Consider the following 22539-nt stretch of genomic DNA (forward strand, 5'->3'; position numbering starts at 1 on the left):
CATGAGACATGAGAGCCACAGCTCAGAATCCACACTCAGCACCATTTGTGCTTCTTCCTCTCTCTCTCTCTCTCCGCCCCCCCCACTCTTGTGCATATGCACTGTCTCTTTCTCTCTCTCTCTCTGTCTCTTTCTCTCTCTCTCTCTCAAATAAAAATAAAATATTTTTTAAAAATAAATAAATGGGTGAGAAGCCTGGAGGCCACTATCTACATGCCACTTCTGTGTTAGTTTGGTTTTAAGATGAGAAGCCTTAATAAAGTCTAAAAGGACTACCAGGACTTGTGCTCTCACCTCTACCTAATTTACAGGCCGATTTCACTCTCCTGAACCTTCTGCCTGTGTCTCCAATCCAGCAAAGTCTTCCATGTTTCTGAAACATCAGTTAGTCACATTCTGTCCCTTCAACTGACAAATGTATCTTCCCTCCCTTCCCCCTTCCTCTTTCTCTCTTCTAAGTAATCCCAAGTTATTCTTTAAAGGTCATTTCAAATGAGCTCGTCAAAGAAGCCTTCCTCTCCATAATTGAAATCAGGTGTCAAGTCCCTCCCTAAATTTCTCACCTCAATCTTTAATTTTCCTCTGCAGTACTTTCCAGAGGTTGTGTTAGGCAGTTATTGATGACATTCTCTGTTTAATATCTGTCTTCCCCCTCCTCACTTAAATCCTGTTTTTAGGAGTTGGGCCTGGCTCCCTGTTGCCCAGACCTATCAAGTGCCTTTCTCCTAGTACAGGTCCAAACACTATCTGTTGAATGAATAAAGTAAATAAGAGAAAGACTATTTTATGTCATGCCTTTTTCCCTGTCCATCCCTGCCAGAAAACTATTTCATTCACTTGTTCAATACAGAATTTTTTTATTCCTCTGATGTGCCAATGTTTGTGTGAATTTAATAATAAATCAGACATAGACTCTTTCCTTGAGGTCCATAGAGTCTAGTGGGGCATAAAAGATAGGTTTTCACATGCCTGTTACAGGAGCCTGTAAGGGAAACCACAAACTTTGTCTGTAGGATCAAATTTCTGTCCTCCACAGTTGTCAAAGAAAGACACTGTCCATGGTGGGGGTGGGGGGCCCTCACAAGAGGCTGTGTGACCTCCTGAGTCAGTTGGATTTGAATCCTTCATATTATGTCACGGCTGCTTGGATTCAGAGTCCAACCTGTATGCGCAGGAGCCTCCTAATCTGTAAAACCATCAGTTTCCTAGTGGAAAGGGAACACTGTCTTCATGTAACATGTTTTTAACAGGCTCCTGTAGGTGCTTTGACACTGAAGGAGATGTCCAGGTGGCAAATCAATGGTTAGTATCACTAACCATTAGGGAAATGCAAGTGAAATCCACTGTGAGATATCACACTACACAGCTATCAGAATAGCTAAAATAAAAAATGACAACACCAAATGTTCGTGTGGATGAGGGGAAACTGAATGACTCACACAGTACTGGGGAGAATGTGAAATGGCACAGCCATTCTGGAAAACAGTTGGACAGTTCCTAAGAAATAAAAAATAAAACTATAAAAAAAAAAAACAAAAACAAAACAAAAAAACATACCTAGCATATGACCTGGCTCTTCCCATCCTGGGCATTTAGCCCAGAGAAGTGAAGACTTCACGCTGACACAAAAACCTGTACACAGATGTTTATAGTAGCTTTATTAGTGACAGCCAAAACCTGCAGACACTTCGAACTCCTTCAACAGGTAGTTAAGCAAACTGTGATACATCCATATCATGATGTACTACTAAGGGACACCAGGAAATGAACTGTGAATCCTTGCAGCCATCTAGATGAATCTCCAGTTACATCAAATGGGAAAAAAGGAAATCCCCAAATTTCATAAACTATGTGATCCCATCTGTAATAACATTCTTGAAATGGCAACATTATACACATGGTGAACAGATTTGTGATTGCCAGGGATTAAAGAGGTGGTGGAGGGGGAAAGAAATTTGTGTGGTTGTAATCGTGGAATAGGAAGGACCCTTGTGGTGATGCAAGTGTCTCTGGAATACTCCATCTGTAAAAAAACTGATGTCATCTCTCTGTGTTATTTATTACAGCTGCAAATGAATCTACAGTTATCTCAAAATAAAATGATTACTTTTAAAAAGTCAAAACTTGGAGGCCAAGATAAGGAAACCATATGTCAGTTTGGCAGTTACAACATGAGCTTTGAATATGTGACATCATAATGGCAAGTGACCGCGGACCGCTGCGGAATCTTCAGGCTTCAAGCATTTGACAGTACTCTGCCAAGTGCTGTAGACTCACTCGATTTCCCGTCCCGCGAATTGAAGAGAAAAGGATGTTCCCTCAATCAGAAAGCACGCTGAGCTTACAGGTGGACAATTCAAGGCTTCAGCGCATGAGGTAGTCTTCTGATCCACTATTATCTGACCATCCAAACAGACCGGCAATAACAGGAACTGTTTCTTTTCTTTTGTTTCCTCTAATACATAGAAACTAATTAGTAACTCCAGCACCAGCTTCCTGAGAAGCTGCTCCTGTTCATAAGATTCAGTGCTGCTGAGCAGAAGGGAGCAGGCTTTATACATCCTTGGGGGAGGCGGAGACAACTTTCTTGGCTCCATGAGAGAGCCAACTCTCTCTCTCTGTGAGACAGTTTTCAGTGGGTCTATGAAAAATACCTGTCCTAGTTATGAAAGAATTTTTACACTCTGCTCAATTGAGTTGTTTTATTACCTATTTTGACCAGGAAGTCCTGTCAGAGCTCAGCCAAGTAATAGCTAAACTCTTGTGTTCAGAAACTTTCTGAGGTTTCCAATATTTTTGTTGATCTTTGAGAATTTTTACCCCAATTTGAATATTGAATTAGATAAGATGGGGGTCAACTTCCAGGATCTTCAGTTATCTTCATTTTATCTTAACATAAAAGCAATTTGTAATTAATTCTTCACACGTTGTTTTATTTTATATTAGGCCACAGTTGTCCTGTTTGTTGTTGTTGTTCATTCTCCTTCTTGTAATCTGCTCTACCTTTGGCTTCTTGGCTCTCGCCTACCTAATGGCTCACAATTAGCTCTGCAGCTTTCTCCACCACACCTCTAAGTGTTCGCATGCCCAAGGGCTTTGTCCTTGAAACTGTCCTCCCTCTGCATCAGTTTCCCAAGTGACCTCACCTCTTTCTATAGCTTTCTGTAACTCAGGGATCCCTGATTCTGAGCTCTGGAGCTCTGCTTTGGGGGTTGAGACTACATTTTAGTGTTGTGTGAACCTTGAAACTTGGCATTAAACTATATTGTGTATTTGACCAGTAACTAACTGCTCTGTGTTTGATGTCTTGCAGGAAGACCTCGTCTGTGGAGGTGGACACCCACAGCGAAAGCACTACATCATCTGAGGGTGCCACTCGTACCTTGCTCATCCATGGCCCCGTTGAGCTCAAGAAAGGCTGGAGGAGGCAGAAGTGGCAGCTTTTCTTGTACAGCGATTTATTACTGATGTCTAATACCAAGTAGGTGTACCATGTTTCGTGCTCTTGTGAATCTCAAAAAAATTGCATTCCCATTAACCCTTACTATACGAAAACATAACATTTTTTCCCTTTTGTGTTTGCCAATGCTTGAGTCCTTCATTCCATGAGTACTTCTGGAGGTCTTGTTTTGTGTCATGTCCCTGCAGCAAATACAATTGACAATGTGACAGACCAATGTCTCTCCTGCCTGGGACTTACAAATGATAAAATAAGAGGGGGAATGATAATGATTAGTGCTGCTGATAGAAGGTGGATAGGGGGCTGTGCGGAGAGGGTGGGAACGTGTTAGAGAGGAATAGTCTAGGAGGGCCTCTCTGAGGTGGAGCATTAAAACCAAATCTATGAGAGGAGAAGCAGCCACATTCCCAGACAATGTGCCTGAGCCATCGAGGCTGAGGGACTTGCAGGTCTACGTGGGTACAACCTGACCCTCAGAGAGAGGGGCTCAGGGAAGCCTGATTTGACTAGAGCCCAGAGCATAGGCCATGCTATCAGATATGATACTATGCTCAGGGGTCTAGTCACACAGGGTCTTCACAGGCCATGGTAAAAAAGTGGAAATATTTTGCCAAAGGATTTGTAATTAGGGGACTGACCAAATCTGATTTATATTTCCAGCAAATTTTTCTGACTGTTGCTAGATAATAGATGGATGGGTAAGCAAGAGTGGAATCAGAGAGAGTAGTTAGGGGAGGCAATAGTCCTGATGGATGGTATCAGGGCTCTATCTTAGCAGTTTAGTAAAAAGGAAAGATGGAGCAGGGTAGCCCGGGTGGCTCAGGGGTTTAGCTTCGCCTTTAGCTCAGGGCATGATCCTGGAGACCCAGGATTGAGTCCCACATCAGGCTCTCTGCAGGGAGCCTACTTCTCCCTCTGCCTGTGTCTCTGTTTTTCTCTCTCTCCTCTCTGTGTTTCTCATGAATAAATAAATAAATCTTTTAAAAAAAGATGGAGCAGATAGATGGAATGTAGGAGAAAGAATTGACTGTGTGCATTTTCCTCTCAACCCTGAACACAAATGCATTGAATATCCAGTCTAGAACATGATGATTGCTCAATAAACGTGTGGGAGCAGGTCATGGAAGGTCACCTGTTTACTTACTCCATCTCTGTTTGCATTATTCACAAAACGTGGAAGACCAAGAACACTCCCACAAACAAAATATCAAGAAGTTTTTTGGTCATGAGAAAAAACTAACTCCCTCTTTTTTTTTACTGCTTTCACCCTAGATCTCAGTTATGCCATGTCATAGGTACGACATGCTAGTAATAATTTGGCAAAATGATATACTCATCTGAGTTACATTAATAACAATTTATCAGGGGCTTACTACATGTCAGATATTATGCTAAAAACTTTATGTACCTAATTTTGTCCAACCTTACAATGACCCTGTGAGATGGGAGTATTTTTATATTGGAGAACCTTGATGCTCAGAGGTCTAATGGATCTGCCCAGGTTACCATATTAGTAATGGACAGAGTCTACATTTGAAATCAGGTCTATTTATTTCAAAGCACAGGCTTTTATTCACTATGTGATGCTACCATTTCTATTCTCTCTTTTTTCCTGAATTTCATACAACATTCCATGAACACCTAGATTCTTTCATTATTGAAATCAACCCTTCCTTTACATTGAGTGAACAACTAACTCCAATCTGCTTGGTAAGAAATAGATCAGAATGCTTAGTGAATTGAAAAATGAAGCAAGTATAGCTATCAAAAAAATCAGAGTCAAAGATAGTAGTAAAATATATTTGAGACTAGGGAAATTGCCCATAGATGTAACCTTGAAGGTGGTGATGTCATAAGGAGGACAAAGAGAAAAGGAATGTCCAGGCCTTGGCATGAGGTCCATATGAAAGACTCTCTTCCTCCTGATAGAAGGCCAAGTCATTATTTTAAAAATGCAGACTAGTTACCATTCTCTTTATTTAACCAAGGTGAGTATGGGAGACCAAAATATGTGGGATGCATGCTGGGAACCACACTAGGAACATCACAGATGCCTCACCCACCTGGGTTTCTCAGTGATTGAGCATCTGCCTTTGGCTCAGGTCGTGATCCCTGGGTCCTGGGATCGAGTCCCACATCGGGTTCCCCACAGGGAGCCTGCTTCACCCTCTGCCTATGTCTCTGCCTTTCTCTGTGTATCTCTCATGAATAAAGAAAATATTTCTCACAGCCCTCCAAGGCCCATATTTTTTATCATCCACAGGCTGCAGAGATGAAAATGGGAACAGAGGAAGTCTCAGAAATGGTCCAGTCATACATAGGGAAATCATGCAAGAGATTCCAACCCAGGCCTGCCTTCATCAGAAGGCCATGTTCTTCCTTCCATACCATGTTGTACCCTTCCATCCTTAGCCCAAGAGACATGCTAACAAATAGCAAACTCATTTCCTGGTTCTTAGGACCTTGCAGACCACTCATATTCAATTTACAAGGGGAATATGTTCTTCTTCTTTTCTTTTATCTTTGTAATTATTATAGCATTAGGGACAGGAGAAGACTTTCCTTTTCTTACTAGAACTATTTATTGTCCTGGGTGCTGCTTACCTCTCAGCCGGTTTTACAGAGCCTATGATGTTCTACTAAAAAGATTTTTATATAAAGATAGTGTTGTTTTTCCACTAGAGAGTTGCATCTATTGAAGGGCTGAATTTTTATTTCGAATGGTTCATTACGACAAAACAAGTTGAACATTTTTCATCTTTCACATATTGCTTTTGAGATATGTCCTTATGTCTACTCAAGGGTTTTTATGTGACAAAATCTTTATCAATTTATTTGTTAATGTTCTTTGAAAGAGACTCAGTTCCCAAAAGATTATCTTATATACTTTATATTATACATTGGTAATATTAGAAAATGTAAGTGATCACAGGCATGTTAATTTCATATTTAACCCAAGGTCTTTGATATAGAGAGAACACAGATTTTTAGAATTCCGAGTTCGGGATATCATCATGGTCAGGTTCTGGTAAGAGCTCTTTTTCTGCTTGCACGCGGCTGCCTTCTCACTGTGTACCCCAAGGCATGTCCTCAATGCATGTATGTACACACATACAGATCTCTCCCACTTCTTACAAGACCATCCATCTTACTGGATTAGGACCTGACCTTGATGATCCCATTTAAACTTAATTACCTTCAAAAGCTCTAGCTCCAAACATGATGATACTGGCAGAGAGGGCTTTATGGTAAGAAGGTGGGAAAGCAGTGGGAGGGAGACACAATTTCATCCATAGCAGTAGCAAGCAGCACTTAATGCTTGCCACAATCTTTAGAAAACTACTATGAGATCATTCCCATAGTAAATATTTTGGTATATTTTTGATCACTGTTAATATGAAAAAATTTACCTTTTTTTCTAGAAGGAAAAAACTAAGAAGAAATAGCCCCTGAAATAAAAAAACATATTTCATCCCTGTCATGCCTTGGTCTTACATGGAGGAATCAATACCCTCAATCAATCTATTCAAATGAATAATCTGAGTTTAGTGCCTAATTTTTCCAATTAGCCATAAAAAAGGGGGTAGGCTGACCCAGGTTCCATTTTACCTCAGCTCACCCTCAGGCTTCAGCTGGAGACTCTCTCATCTTTAGGTTGACACTACAGAATTTAACAGAAATTGAATAGTTGATTAATTTCTACCTATTTTTCAGTCAGAATTAGTGAATTTTGGCTTGTGTGTAATAATGAGGGGAATTAAATGTTTGTTTCTTCACAAAGAAATTCTATTTCTCTTGTTGTACAAGATGTTACTAATAGTGAAAATTGGGGATTTTTCTCACTTCTTTCATACACTAGAAACTTGTGTTCACAAGAATTGAAGTCAAATGGAATCTTCCTTATCATTTTTGGTATTCATTAGAATACTAAATAAGTTATTTTTCAAATAAAAATTACTTTAAAAATTAAAGTACTTTAAAGTACTTTAAAAATTAAAATAAAAATTACTTTATTTTTAAGAACAGTATCTACTTGGGGCCCTTGGGTGACTCAGTGGTTGAGTGTCTGCGTTTGGCTTAGGTCATGATCCCGGGGTCCTGGGATCAAGTCCCTCACCAGGCTCCCCAGAGGGAGCCTGCTTCTTCCTCTGCCTATGTCTTTGCCTTCTCTCTCTCTGTGCCTCTCGTGAATAAATAAAAGAAATCTTTAAAAAAGAAAGAAGAGTATCTATTTGATAAAATATTAAGATATTTGTACTAGTAGAAACCCGTGAAGAATTTAGAAAAAGGGACTGAACTTAGCTCACACCCTCTTTAGACATCACATTCCTCATCATTAGTTATTTTTTTAATTTATTTTTTATTGGTGTTCAATTTACTAACATACAGAATAACCCCCAGTGCCCGTCACCCATTCACTCCCACCCCCCGCCCTCCTCCCCTTCTACCACCCCTAGTTCATTTCCCAGAGTTAGTAGTCTTTACGTTCTGTCTCCCTTTCTCATATTTCCCACACATTTCTTCTCCCTTCCCTTATATTCCCTTTCACTATTATTTATATTCCCCAAATGAATGAGAACATATAATGTTTGTCCTTCTCCGACTGACTGACTTCACTCAGCATAATACCCTCCAGTTCCATCCACATTGAAGCAAATGGTGGGTATTTGTCATTTCTAATAGCTGAGTAATATTCCATTGTATACATAAACCACATCTTCTTTATCCATTCACCTTTCGTTGGACGCCGAGGCTCCTTCCACAGTTTGGCTATAGTGGCCATTGCTGCTATAAACATCGGGGTGCAGGTGTCCCGGTGTTTCATTGCATTTGTATCTTTGGGGTAAATCCCCAACAGTGCAATTGCTGGGTCGTAGGGCAGGTATATTTTTAACTGTTTGAGGAACCTCCACACAGTTTTCCAGAGTGGCTGCACCAGTTCACATTCCCACCAACAGTGTATGAGGGTTCCCTTTTCTCCGCATCCTCTCCAACATTTGTTGTTTCCTGCCTTGTTAATTTTCCCCATTCTCACTGGTGTGAGGTGGTGTATCATTGGTGATTTGTATTTCCCTGATGGCAAGTGATGCAGAGCATTTTCTCATATGCATGTTGGCCATGTCTATGTCTTCCTCTGTGAGATTTCTGTTCATGTCTTTTGCCCATTTCATGATTGGATTGTTTGTTTCTTTGGTGTTGAGTTTAATAAGTTATTAAGGAATGTAGAAATGAAATAAAAAATGAATTTAATTTGGTCAAAAGATGAAGATGACTATTAACTCACTGTCGTGAAATGACGAATAGTTACAGAATAGACTATGACCCCTGCTCCCAACATTTGTAAGAGAATGCCTCTATCTTAGAACAGAGGATATCTCCCTAGAATTCTGCAAAACTCCCCAGTTCACTGGGGCTTACCTTTTGGCATAAAGATTAAGGTAGTGGAAAGCAAGAAGGACATCATGTTAATACAACTATAATAAATGACTATTTTTAGAAATAAAAACTGCAGTTCTCCTCCTCTTCTTCTTAAGTCAGTTTACAGTAGATTATCGCTTTCTAATTTCTGCTGAGATAATCCAGTTGGGTCAGTGATTGAGAGTAAAGAAACACAGTAAGACCTTAGAAGAATCTATTGAAGTACAAAGCTTTGTTGTAACACGTTTTAAATATTTCCAAGCTAGCAACTGGCTTTATTAATATAATGCCTTGAGATTTATCCTCTCACTCCCAATATAAATCCCATGAGAAAGCTGGGCTGATGGCTCTGGGGACAGAAATGAGGCTGAGGGTAGGAAAGATGAAAAGGTTACTTCACGGTCAAGTGGTTACAAACATGGGCTTATGAGTTAGGCTGTCTGGGTTCAAACCCTGTCTCCTGCATTTGACAATTTATTTAAACTTTCTGTGAGTTTCCTTATTTGTAAAATGGAGCTAATAGAGACCATCTAGTGTAGTTGCTTGAGGATTAAATTTTTATATTTATATTTATAAAATATTTAGAACAGAGCTTGGCATATGATAAGTGTTCAAAACGTTATAGGAGAGTAGAAACCACACTCTGGGCTCTAGGATCGTTCCTTGGTTCAACTAATCCTGGTGCTTTATTGAACTAAGGTTATTGGATGGCTTTTTCCAGGTCAATGTATTTGGAAGTTTCCACACAGGATCTTAGGTGTCTGTATATACACAGATACCTATATTAGAAAGAAAAAAATCTGTAAAAACAAGCAGATACCTGTCTATCATTCCCCTTGGGCATATATTTTTGACATGACAATGCCTTTTGAATTACTATCTAGAAAAATGATTTTATCTGTTAATTGACTATGTTCCATAAAAATCTTCAAGCACATAGATACAGGCACTTGGCTGTAATGTTGAAATAAAAAAATGTTGAAATAAAAAAATATGGAAAGATATTGGTATCCATCATATTTATATTCATTGTGTCCTAAGCTTTGAATCTACATTATCCTTCAAGTGGGCTTCCTAAAAGATTATTTTTATTTCATAAATCCCACTGAAGAGTTTTAGCTCTAATTTTTCCATGAATCAGTGGAGTCATAGGGATTTTTGCACATGAGGTGTCTTTCATCTCAGTTTAGTTCAGTGTTTTCCACATGTGTTTCTGAATACTAAGGAGTTCCAGAGTGGAGGATCCAAGTTCCCCAGGCATTCCTTATAGGACTTGTAACTGTTTAAATCTCAAGCCCACCTGCGAGTCAAAGTTGTGAATTAACCAAATTAATCAATTAATTAATCAACCAAAATAAATCAATGGTGGTTTTTATCTTTGAGGTCAAAGAAGATTAGGCAGAAATTATCAAAAACCCATTTCACCCCTTCTTACCCCTCAGAGAAATGGGAAGTATCCATGACTTACATATAAGACCTCCGAACCACTGATCTTGGATTGATTGATGGACAGATGGATGGATGGATGGATGGATGGATGATTTTTCAGTTGGGCTCAGTCTGTAGGCTAACAATTTTTTTGTTTTAGCCAGAATCTATGGGAAAATGGTATGGACAAAATTTTAAGAAAGCAAATTGAAAATAACCTATGCTTTAAGGGCTAGAAAATATTTTTTAAATTAAGGTTGAAAGTAACTTTTAAATCTTTCTGATCCAAGCTTGTTTTTTTTTGTTTTGATTTCATCTCTCTCCCTCACACTCTTTAAAAGATTTATTTGTTTGTTTGTTTGTTTGTTTGTTTATTTATTTATTTATTTATTTATTTAATTATTTATTTTAGAGAGAGAGCAAGCATGAGTGGGGGGAGTGGCAGAGGGAGAGAGGAAGCCGACTCCTCATTGAGTGGTGAGCCCTACACAGGTGCATGATCTCAAGAGCCTGAGATTGTGGCCCAAGCCAAAACCAAGAGTTGGATGCTTAACTGACTGAGCCACCCAGGTGCCCTTGGTTTGTCTCTCTTAAGAAAAAAATTGTATAACTATTTTTATAAGTCATGTATCATGTACCTTTGTTCAGCCCCTCAAACACTTTTTGAAGTATGCAAGTCATAAATGAATAATTAACTGCAATAATAGCCATAAAATTATGTGTAATAGGTAACAAATCCAGCAATAGCAAATGAATTAATGGTTTTCCTACAAAGCTCTAAAATATACAGTGGTTACTCAACACTCACCATTCAAAAATATGGCTATTTGCTGCCATTAGAGTGTTTTCAGTTTTCCAAGCCAGAGTTTGCTCAACACACACATTGCAAAGGCCCATCTAACCATTTGCTGTGTGTGCACAGAGGGTAATAGAGATGTGGGAGACCTGATTTGCCCCGGAGCAGTGAGAACTGGTCTCTAATGAACACAGCTGTTCCCATAACATTTTGAAATGAACTAACAGAGGTCATGTTTGGGATCTTTCTAGGTATAAGAAAAACTTTAAGATAAAAAAGAAAATACCACTGAACACCATGTGGATTGCCAACTGCATGGATACAGTGGGAGATGCCAACATCAGTTCTGGGAGGTCCTTTGTGTTGGGCTGGCCCACGGTAAACTTTGTGGCCACCTTCAGGTAAGACCGATGCCTTGGTGTCCTGTATCTACATGGCTTGAAAAGGATAACATTGAAATCTATTGTCTACCAAGCTGGTGACTCACTTTTTGACCTCCCATGACACTTGTTTTGCCTTGTACTTGGCCTAAGAAGGTGCTTATATCCACATGGAAACAAGTAGATAATGTATAGTGGGAACTACTGGAGTAATTTCCTTCAGTTTTGATCAATGGTTTTTCAAATGGGCTCTAATAGCCACTTGAGGAGTTAGGAGTTCTAGTTCTGTGGAAGGAGAATCAACAGAGTGAGGTTCAAGGTCTCCTCTCCAAGATCCTGCCCTCTGATTCCCAGGGAGTATCTGCATTTTTAAATCACCGGAATAGATTTCTTGAGCAAGTACTATTAAAGGGTCCAATTAAATTTGAAAAATTGCTTTTACACTCCCAAGTTAATTCCCTTAACATCAGTATGTAATTATACAAATAAATTGATCATGCCGTTGGATACTAGGTTGCCTGAATTGCTGTGTACAGATTATCTTAGTTGGTGACGATCTAAAACAAAATATGATTCCATTGAGTAGAGTTTAGTTGTGTAAGACACATTTTTAGGCTGACAAGAGGATGGGGAATGTGGATCTCGACCCTGGATATCCTGAGCAGACACCTCTGAGTTTACAGGGATCATGCCACACTTGCATCTCTGTTTGAAACATCCACACCCCAAGCCTCATTCCTGTTTTATGCGGTTGTACTTAACACACTGCTTTCTTCTCCTCACCCCACTCCACCAAAATCTCACAGGTCATCATAAATGTAAGACAACAAAAATCTTTACAAGTTGTTAATTTATTAATCCTATAATGCAGCTGTTGAATTAATGAAAAATTTTCAAATCTTATTAGGAAGAAACATGTATTTATATCCTCTCTGCAGGTCTTCTTTTGCATAAAGATCATCAGTTCCCATTGCTTAATATCTTCTCCAGGTTGCAAGTGGAAGGAAAGAGTTTCAAATGGGAATTTTAAAAAAAAGGGAATATATAAAGTGTTTGGTAGGGGAGTGTCCAAAAAAAAAATTTCCCCCTAATAGGAGGAAAATGTGGAAGCCATTTAACTATTAGTTAAAAAGGCTGTATAAATAGATAGAAGGCACATATAACAACATCTGGCACCTAATGCTTTTGTTATTGATTATTATTACTGTTCTGCGGATTGGCATGAGTAACTAGAAGCTGTGTCTATGCACCTAGGCAGGTTGGGACACTAAATGGGCATTCTACTTTCTTGATGCGACAGGTCCTGAAATGGTGATGGAGAGGGTGGGGAGTAGTGTTGCTGGTAGAATTATAGAATGTGACAGCCACTGTAGACAGTTTGATGGCTCCTCAATAAGTGAAACACAATTACATATGACCTCCAGACACATATCCAAGAGAAAGGAAAATATATGTCCATGCAAAAATTAATACACAAACGTTTGGGGGATCCCTGGGTGGCGCAGCGGTTTGGCGCCTGCCTTTGGCCCAGGGCGCGATCCTGGAGACCTGGGATCGAATCCCACGTCGGGCTCCCGGTGCATGGAGCCTGCTTCTCCCTCTGCCTATGTCTCTGCCTCTCTCTCTCTCTGTGTGACTATCATAAATAAATAAAAATTAAAAAAAAATACACAAACGTTTGTAGCAGTATTGTTGACAATAGTAAAAGAAAGAAAGATAGAAGGAAAGAAAGAAAGAAAGAAAGAAAGAAAGAAAGAAAGAAAGAAAGAAAGAAAGAAAGAAAGAATAAAGAAAAAGAAACCAAGTGTATATCAACAAATATACAAAATGTGGAACAGGAGCTAGGGACAGGAGGGAAGGGAGAGTGACTGCTTAATAGACACATGTTTGCTTTGGGGTGATAAACATGTTCAGTCACGATGGTTGCACAGAACGATGAATATACTAAAGGTCACTAATGGTCAATTTTCTTTTATGTGTAATTTACCACAATAAAAAAAAAATGCTGGTAAGTGATAAGCCCACATGTGAATGAGCCTTAAGACATTTGCAACTTTGGATATTAAATGCTGTGAAAATTTTAGCAGAGAACATACTGATCTTTAGTAATTTTGCATCAGGGGATTGATCTTTCTCAGAAGATCACAGTGATGAAGAATACGGTTTTTAGGAACTAATTTAACATATTACAATCTGCCATATGTATAAAGAAATAAAAATATTACAGGTGTTTTTTTCTGAAAAAGATATTCTTGTTTCTGAGCCAAGACAGTTCCATCAAATTGCTAAATTTCTTAAATGTGATTTAATTTGAATGGTAATATTCTTTATATCCGAATAGCCCTTGCAGCTGCAGGAACACTCTGAGCTATAATTAACCTTTTTCCAGTTCTGGAAACTAAATATCAAAGTGGTTAACAACATGCCCGTGATCACATAGCTTGCATCACATAGTCACAATTAAGTTTTCAGATTTGAAATCAACTTTTCTTCCTCTTTAGGATCTACTTCCCATTGCTTTAATAGAGTCCACCAAAAGCCCAACTCTAAGGGGAGTACAATTTACACATCCACATCCCTTAACAACGGGCTCCTGATATTTTTAATCTGGAATGGTGATCTTAATATGTTAGTAGGAGTATTGTACGTTCCTCAATTTTTTTCTTCTCATTTTTTAAATTGCAGTTCTTCAGAACAAAAGGAAAAATGGCGTTCTTACCTTCAAAGGTATTTTGTCAATGTATTATTATAAGTCTTTAACCCATGATGGAAAAAATGTAGATCTCTTCAAAGCAGTGCCCCCAAACTATGTTCCCTTCCCTTAGTAGAAATTGTTACACTATCCTCCAATGATTTCTTATTCAATTGTACCCTGGCCATTACTACAAATAACCTGCTCTCCTTTACATGCATATATTGCTTATTTTTTATGAAATTCTGGTTATCACTCTCATCTTCCCCCGCTCTCCAACCTCATGATTATAGCTAACATTATTCTCAAAACATATATTAAATTTCCATAAGTGCAGTTTACCCTACCGAGTAATGCTGAAAGCAACTTCTAATTCCTACATTTGAAGGTGCTAGTATGCCCTCTGGTCTAGCTAGGCAGGAAAGCTTTGGTGACTGGATCTGCTGGTCAAATCTCACATGACGAGAGTGATCCATTGTTTTCCGAGTCACAGCTTATTTTCCTGAAATATTTTTGCATGTTTCCTTCTGACCCAAAATTTGGTTTTGCTGAGCTTATTTATATGCATTTAAAAATAACAAAGTACGTTGAAAACATGATCAACATAAATTGATTGGAAAGTAAGGTAATTTATCCTACTCTATTTTGGGTTACTATCAAATTCGATTAGGTACATCATGCTAGCCAAAGAGAAGGAGCAGCCAAAAAGCATTCTCCTCAAAATCTTCACTGAGAACATCAAGAACTGTGCCTGTGTGAGTATTTTTAAGACCAACAATTAAATTCTGAGTTCCTAATTCTGACTGAATGAAAAAGATGGAGATAGAGGTGGAGACACAGAGAGGGAGGAAGCAGTGAGTTGGGGAGAGAAGAAAGAGAGAGCAAAAGGTAGGAAGAGAGAGAGAATATTTAGAAAAGTACCATGAGGAAAAATGTATTTTCCCCCTCTCCATGTACTGCTTTATAGACCTAAAAACTGCGTCCTAGGTAATATGAAGCAAGAGGAATACATACTACAGTGCTTAAGCAAGGAAAGAGTATCGGATGTTAAGTGTCTATAACATTTCTCTGGATCCTTCTAATTGCTTATAGTGGCTTGTAATACAGTGATTTAGAATCAACCATTTTTTCCCCAGTGGCCACCACTTACATACAGAATGGTCTGGATTGTCTCCACAGTCCTTTTTCCCCTCCAGATATTTTATTTGGTATAACTATAAACTCAGAGAAAAGTTGTAAGTATAAAAGTAATACAAAAAGACCCCGTATACTCTTTCTCTAGATTCACCTATTGGTAACACTTTATTCCATTTGCTTTATCACTTATTTTCTTTCTCTCTGTCTATTACATGTATGTGTATACTTACGTTTGAGGGTCATACATATACTATGGCCCTTTTTCCTTAAACCTAAGCATTTCTTAAGAATAAAGATATTCTACAGTTATCACCTTTAGTGAATTTAACCTTGGCATAATACTTTACTCTGCCATTCCCATTCTCATTTTGTCAGTTGACCTCAATAATGTCTCCTTTCTAGTACAGGATCCACTTAAGGATCAGGTGTTTCATTGAGTAGTTATGTCAAATGCAGAGGAGTTTTAAAAAGTCTTTTGTTCCAAGGAATATCAGGATTGAATTGAACTAAGAGGGATGACACTTTTAAGGGATCAGCATATTTCTATTTCAATTTCTTTATACCGTGGGGAGAAAAAAATCAAACCAATTGGCCCAGTTTTGTGTGTAAAATTTGATTTCTGAAATTGTAGTACAGTAGCCAAGACATTTACAGTGATGAACAAGATACTTTGGGTATCTTTAAATGACATTTTTTTGTGGTTGTTGTTATAGTTTGAAGTAGCTCTAGATCACACAAAACATTATTTGAAGGTGGAAAAAAAAGATATTCCTGGATAAAGCAAAAGCCATGCAAATATTTTGATCTGTTGCTAAGTGCAGGCTAGATGCACTGCATGAAGGAGAGAGAATTCTCTAGCAGCAGAGCACATTCTCGTCTCTGCCTTTGATATCAATTGTGGCAGTGGTTTACATTCAGAACTTTCCTTGGAAAATTACCTTGAATTTTTTAAAAATCAACTTTATTGAGGTATAGTTTGGGTGAAATAAACATTTCTGATGTTCTTCACCCATTATTAAAGATCCAGGTTTCCCACTGCACTGTTTCACTTCATCGTAGAAAGATGATTCTTAGCATTCCTTGTGCAAAACTGGTGCAAACAGATTTACTTAATTTCTTTTATCTGAATATGGCTTTATTTTTTGACACTGACTCTTGAAGGATATTTTTGGGGATGTAGAATTTTGTTTGCAGATTTTTTCCTTTTAGTCCTTTAGATGTCCCAGTCTTTTGCTCTTGATGCTTTCTGATGAGTAGTCTGTGATTAAACATTAATCCTCAGTAGGTGATTTGTCATTTTTTCTCTAGCTGCTTTCAAGTTTTCTCTTTATTTTTGGTTTTTAACAGTGTGGCTAGGAAGTACCTAAGCATGGTTTTCTTTGAATCTGTCCTATTTGACATATTCTGAATTTCTTGAATTTATAAATTGATGCCTTCACCAAATTTGGGAAATTTTAATCATTATTACATCAAATATTTCCTTCCTCATTATTTCTCTTTCTCTCCTTGTGACAGTTCCATTCTTTGCATATCAGACACTTTCACATTGTTCAGAGATCTCTCAGGCTCTGTTAATTTTTTCAATCTTTTCCCCCCTTTTCTTCTTCACACTGGATAATTTCTAGTATCTATTTTCAAATCACTGACTTCTTTTCATCATCTCCATTATGCAATGTAGCCTAGTCAATAAATTTTTAAAAAATATTTTTTCAGATAAAAATTTCTATTTTTAAATATTTTTCCTCTCAAAAAAGGAAAAGTCATAAATACTTCTTATTTCTATACTAAGATGCCTCTATTTTTGTTTATTGTGAGCACATTTTCATTTGTATCATTGAGCATTATTGTAATAGCTGTTTTTGGCTAATAGTCTAAGCATCTAGATCATCTCAGGTGTGGCTTCAGCTCTTGAAAATTGATCTCATTTTCCTGGTTCTTCATATATTAAGTAACAGTTTGACTCATGAACAAAAACTAACTTTTCTTTTTCTTTTGAATTATTTCAAAAAATAGTTTGTTTTTCTGAAGTTATTTGTTTAGAGAGAGTTCCTTCTAATGGAATTTGTTTGTTGGGAGATCCTACAACATGCAGGAAAATATACATACATCCCTTGAATTACTATTTCAATGACTATTTGAATGACTATTGAATTACTTTTGGACCATCTGTGATATCAAGTAATTGCATTCAATTCATAGGAAGAAAAATACAATGAAAGGACAAGGAATGAATTATGAAAGAGCATCTTTTAACTTTGCTTTTAATATTTTCAAGGCCTGTGAGTGTCCACTTGTGCTGTTTCTTCTTTATGCACTGTTTCCTGAAGGACACAGGCCCCATTGCCTAAAAATGTTACAAAAACTGTATGCATAGTAAATGTTCTGGTTACATATTCTCTTATTTTAAAATGACTTTTGTAATTGAGATAGTTTTATAGATCCATCTCAGATTCCTATTAACCCCTTTCAGAAAATTTTCTGTAAACTTTTCCTAGTTGTATGGAGCAGTTTCTCAATGTATGGTCTGATAGAGAGCTATTATAAGTATCTACTCACTGGCAGAGTTGTGAATAGAACATAAACTTCTAACATTTCCAGTCTCATTTCCTAGATTCATTGGTTTTATTTGTCTTAACAGATTGCAACAATGGAAGTCTTAGTTAATCATGATGCCTGACAAAGAAAATACAGACTAAATAGTAGTTTTTAAAAAAAGTGTCTTTCATAGCCAGTTCTTATCTGATTTTACTGAAACCGACTATGTAATTACAAAGGAACTAAGCCATACTATACAAACACAACTCAGTAAGAGAGGAAAGTATCTAGTGCCTTCCTTTAATACTATCCCCCTCCCACCATTTTGGAAATAGCCTTATGGAGCTGAGGGTCACCCAAGTGCCCTCTTGGAATTCTCAGTTTTTCTCTTCCTTGCTTCAGCTGCTGTATTTTGTATGCCACAAATTCTTGGAGGGAAATATATGTTTTACTGACATGTTTCCTACTAGCTTCATGTTACATAAAAAAAATGAAAATATAATTAAGGGTTCGTGTTCTACACGTGCTTTACTTTGTCATTACCTGAAAACAAGCTTTACCTTTGGAGTATGGATAATAATTTGACAATTATTTGGTCACATGCTTTAAATCTAAAAAAAATTTGTAGCAATTTTTCTTATTTATTTTTTACAGTCCGTAACTATAACAGTGACAAATTCCGACACGGCAAATGACACTATCAACATGTTACTAACAATGCTGGGAATAACCGTAAGTTGCCTATAAACTATTTTTAGTTTACGAACCAACTTTGACTTTTGAGATTTGTGTCTGTGTGTGTGTATGTGTATGTGTGTGTTGTGCACCTCCCATCATAAGACAGCTGATTATTGTAGATAACAGTCATATTTTGTCCTTCCAACTTTAGAAATTGAAGGCAGCAAAGCTATAGTATTAGCTTATACATGAGTGCTATCTTATATTCCCATTTTAAATTTTCTGAAAATTCAAAGTCATAGCCTAAAATTGGGCTATAATTTTAGAGTGCTAATAACAACATGCAGTTTATTGTATATATTTTAAATACAGACAATAACAATGTTTCTAAATTTCTTTTTTTTTGTTTCTAAATTTCTAAATATTTCCTCCTCTATTGGACTCTTTTCTGTGTTTTCAATTCTGATACGTCCCCATCCCTATTGACCCTAGTTATCACACAAGGAAGAACTCAATCTGTTTAATGAATCCTAAATTACATGTTCTGTTGTACCTTTTGACATAAAGACTACATGGCTACAAGCTACCTCTGTTTGATGCAGATCCTGAGGATGAAGCAGCTCATACTCTTTAGGAACTGGTAAAGACAAAGACAAGTTCTGAATAAGACCATGGATCTGGGGCATTTGTACATAGCACTTTCATCTTGTTTGGGTTTTAACTGTCTGTTCTTTACCTTTTGATGGTGCTCGTGTGAGTTGCTGATATCTTTTTATGAAAGAGAAATATATTTGAGGATGAGGTTTTATAAGGGAAAAAAGAGGGACAGTGATAGATGGAGAGAACCAAAGGGAGCACTTGGAAAGCACAGCTTCTTATCCAAAATCCTCTGTAAATGTGACGTGACATAATCATAAGATTGTTTGTAAATTCTATCTGACCCAATGGTATAATAAAGCCCTTTAAAACTTCAGAGCAACTGGAATTTGGCAGAAGAGATCAATGATTTCTGTACAAACAACATTTAATAATACATCCAAAATAAAATTGAATTTATATGTACTGACTAAAGCACATCTCTACATACATTTCTAACCTGTATGATATATAAACCCTAAGTAAGAATTAAATCCTGGAAAAGAGAGTGAGTGGTTTGAGGGATGAAGGTGGGGAGATTGATTAATGATTTAACTCATTTTATTTCACGTTTGTGATTTTCTTTGCTTAAAGTGATCAATGTCACTAGGCAAAGAATTTCTATTTTAATGAAGAACTGGGGTTATTTGGCTTTATGTATACCTGATTTAAAGGATTCCAGCATGGCATTTCCAAACCCTACCCTACCTTATTAGCTCTTACTTCTTATTTGCAACACAATCTTGAGCAGATTTAGCTGTGTGTGTGTGTGTGTGTGTGTGTGTGTGTGTGTATCTGTGTCTGTGCCCATCCATACCTGTGACATTCCTTCATAAGGTGAAGGCCATGATTTTTAGTCAAGAGTCAAGGGCACATGGTAACTATTACCAATAATTCTATTTCAAACATTTTTTGTTTTAGTCTCCTGGAAGACTCTTTAAAATAGTTCAGCAATCTTTATAATTTAGAATTGTTTGTTTCAAACAATTGGGATTTCCAGTATTACTGGGCAATAATTCTGCTGGGAGTAATCGTTTTCTGCATCTGACATGTTGTCTAGAGTCCTCATCCTTTCTCTCCCTAAAGTGGGGTTTGCCTGCCCCAAAGCCAGTGGATGACTTCCCTCCACGATCTCCTCAAGGTCTCTTGGGCATTTGTCTCCTTTTGTTAAGGGCTGCTGAGCTATTGATGCCTCTCAAGTTACTTTGCTCAGGATTAGTCATAGCAGAGTATATGGCTCTCTGGACAACATGCATCTCTGGGCAGAGACATTTGGAGACAAAAGCCAACACTATCCAAGGAGTCTAGAGACAGCAGAAGAGAGGACTCTGAGATGAGACTTTTACTCCGTAGTAAAGGGACACAAATCTCATTTCTTATGCCATGGATCACCCACAAAGTGAGGGGCTGGCTGTACTATGGTTTCCCGGTCTTTATCAAAAATTACAAGAATCTGGGACAGTCTATTGGAAGTTGTGAGGGGAACTAGTTAACAAGTACTATAGCTACCTCCATGGACCAAATGCCATTTATCCTGGCCCCAATTCTTCTTTTTGGAAACACAGATATGCTAAGGAAATGTGTTCTTCAAGTACTGTGAAAGATTTGTTTTGACACCTAGTTCTTTTTGTTTCCAAGGGCTCTGAGAAAGACTTCCAGCTGTGGGTGAGTTCTGGCAAGGAAAAACTTCCACTAACTGGTAAGTGTCAGGGAAAATCTAAGATGGGATTGATTAGGTTCAAAATTGTAACTCAAAGTTTCAAAGTAATGGTTGTTCTTTCTTAAGCTTCAAAATCCTTAAAAGTGAAAATCACATGTTATATTCCCTCACATGTTTATTAAATAATTACCAGGTACTGTTTCCCAGGCATTGATAACATCTCTTCATTCAGCAGCTATGATTTAGTGAGGGAGAGAAATGTAAATTTTTGTTTCTACTTCTTGTTACCTGACAAACAGAGCTGTCTTGAAAAAGTGTGATTATTTACTATTTACTTACTTATTTACTCACTTAGGTATGAAAGCAAAATGGATGGGAATTTTTTTCCCATACATTTATTTTTCATATTTCAATCTTGAATTCTAGTTCCTAACTACTAAGAAGCCTCTATTTTGTGAGAATCCTCTAAAATCCAGTTATGTCCCTGAATCTGGTTACAGATATGTATTTAACACCCCTGCCCTGTGCCCACTTTTCTCTGCATCATAAAGAAAATGAGATAATCACATTTAAACTCCTCTAGTCTTCACTGATGAAATCGCCTGCACTTTGCTGTTTCTCAGGTTTTTTCCATCACTGATCTTAAGGTTATTGATAAACAGATTGCACCTCTTCTAAAATAGTTATTAGCACAAGTTCTCTGAAAAAAAATCTTTGGATTAGCAAAATTGTTTAGTGTTTCCAGTAATGGAAGGATTTTAAAAAAAGAAAAAGAAGACAGGGTCGGTAGCAGACCTTGAAGTATAGTAATAGATGGTAATGGTGACAATAATCTCTTCTAGAAATCTTAAAGCATTCCTTCTTACATGAAATTCTTTATCCTTGGGCAGCCCGGGTGGCTCAGTGGTTTAGCACCACCTTCAGCCCAAGGCCGGATCCTGGAGACCCGGGATCGAGTCCCACATCGGGCTCCCTGCATTGAGCCTGCTTCTCCCTCTGCCTGTGTCTCTGCCTCTCTCTCTCCCTCTCTGTGTGTCTGTCATGAATTAAAAAAAAAAGAAATTCTTTATCCTTTTAATAAACCTGTGAAGCTATAACTCTTTTTCAAATAATCTGGAAATCTAAACAACCAATTTCCTTTTTTAAAAAAAACAACCAATTTCTTTCTGCAAAATATATATTCCCAGTCTTAGACTATAGAGTCACAAAGCTCATCACTGAGATCAAAATCCCCCAGTACCACTTCCTGTTTTGAATTAATGTTGATATCTTTGTAAAAGTTGGACAGGGGCAGCCCTGGTGGCTCAGCGGTTCAGCACTGCCTTGAGCCCAGGGTGTGATCCTGGAGAGCTGGGATCGACTCCCACATTGGGCTCCCTGCATGGAGCCTGCTTCTCCCTCTGCCTGTGTCTCTGCCTCTTTCTCTCTCTCTGTTTCTCATGAATAAATAAATAAAATCTAAAAAAAATGGTTAGCAGTAAAAAGGAAAAAAGCTAAATACTTATATATGTTTTAATAAAGTGCATTAATTTAGATAAAAATGATGTAGATGATAACTTTTTAGACTTTGAATAGCTTCACACACGAACGCAGCTCTAAGGAATCTGAAGAGCCTGTTGTTCATGATGATCCATTACAGCATTCAAAATGCATTTTTTAAACATACTCTCAATTGTGGATTAGCTCCTGGTTATCTTGGTTTGGTTGTATTGCTGTCAT

At 37.7% G+C, this 22539-nt stretch overlaps 1 protein-coding gene across 1 annotated transcript in view; it reads left to right on the forward strand.

Moving 5' to 3' along the window:
- Positions 1-2311: 2311 nt before the first annotated feature.
- The window catches only part of LOC119879213 (rho GTPase-activating protein 20-like), a gene marked incomplete at its 3' end in the record, with an annotated part of 36481 nt that continues 16253 nt past the window's right edge, over positions 2312-22539 (forward strand). The window contains exons 1-7 of the mRNA XM_038589607.1: positions 2312-2376; positions 3314-3481; positions 11354-11503; positions 14168-14209; positions 14845-14929; positions 18501-18578; positions 20799-20859. Coding sequence (XP_038445535.1) covers positions 2312-2376; positions 3314-3481; positions 11354-11503; positions 14168-14209; positions 14845-14929; positions 18501-18578; positions 20799-20859 — 649 coding nt within the window. The remainder of the gene's footprint in view (positions 2377-3313; positions 3482-11353; positions 11504-14167; positions 14210-14844; positions 14930-18500; positions 18579-20798; positions 20860-22539) is intronic.

This window comes from Canis lupus, unplaced genomic scaffold (assembly GCF_011100685.1).
Source record: "Canis lupus familiaris isolate Mischka breed German Shepherd unplaced genomic scaffold, alternate assembly UU_Cfam_GSD_1.0 chrUn_S440H601, whole genome shotgun sequence".
Classification (NCBI taxonomy): Eukaryota; Metazoa; Chordata; class Mammalia; order Carnivora; family Canidae; genus Canis; species Canis lupus.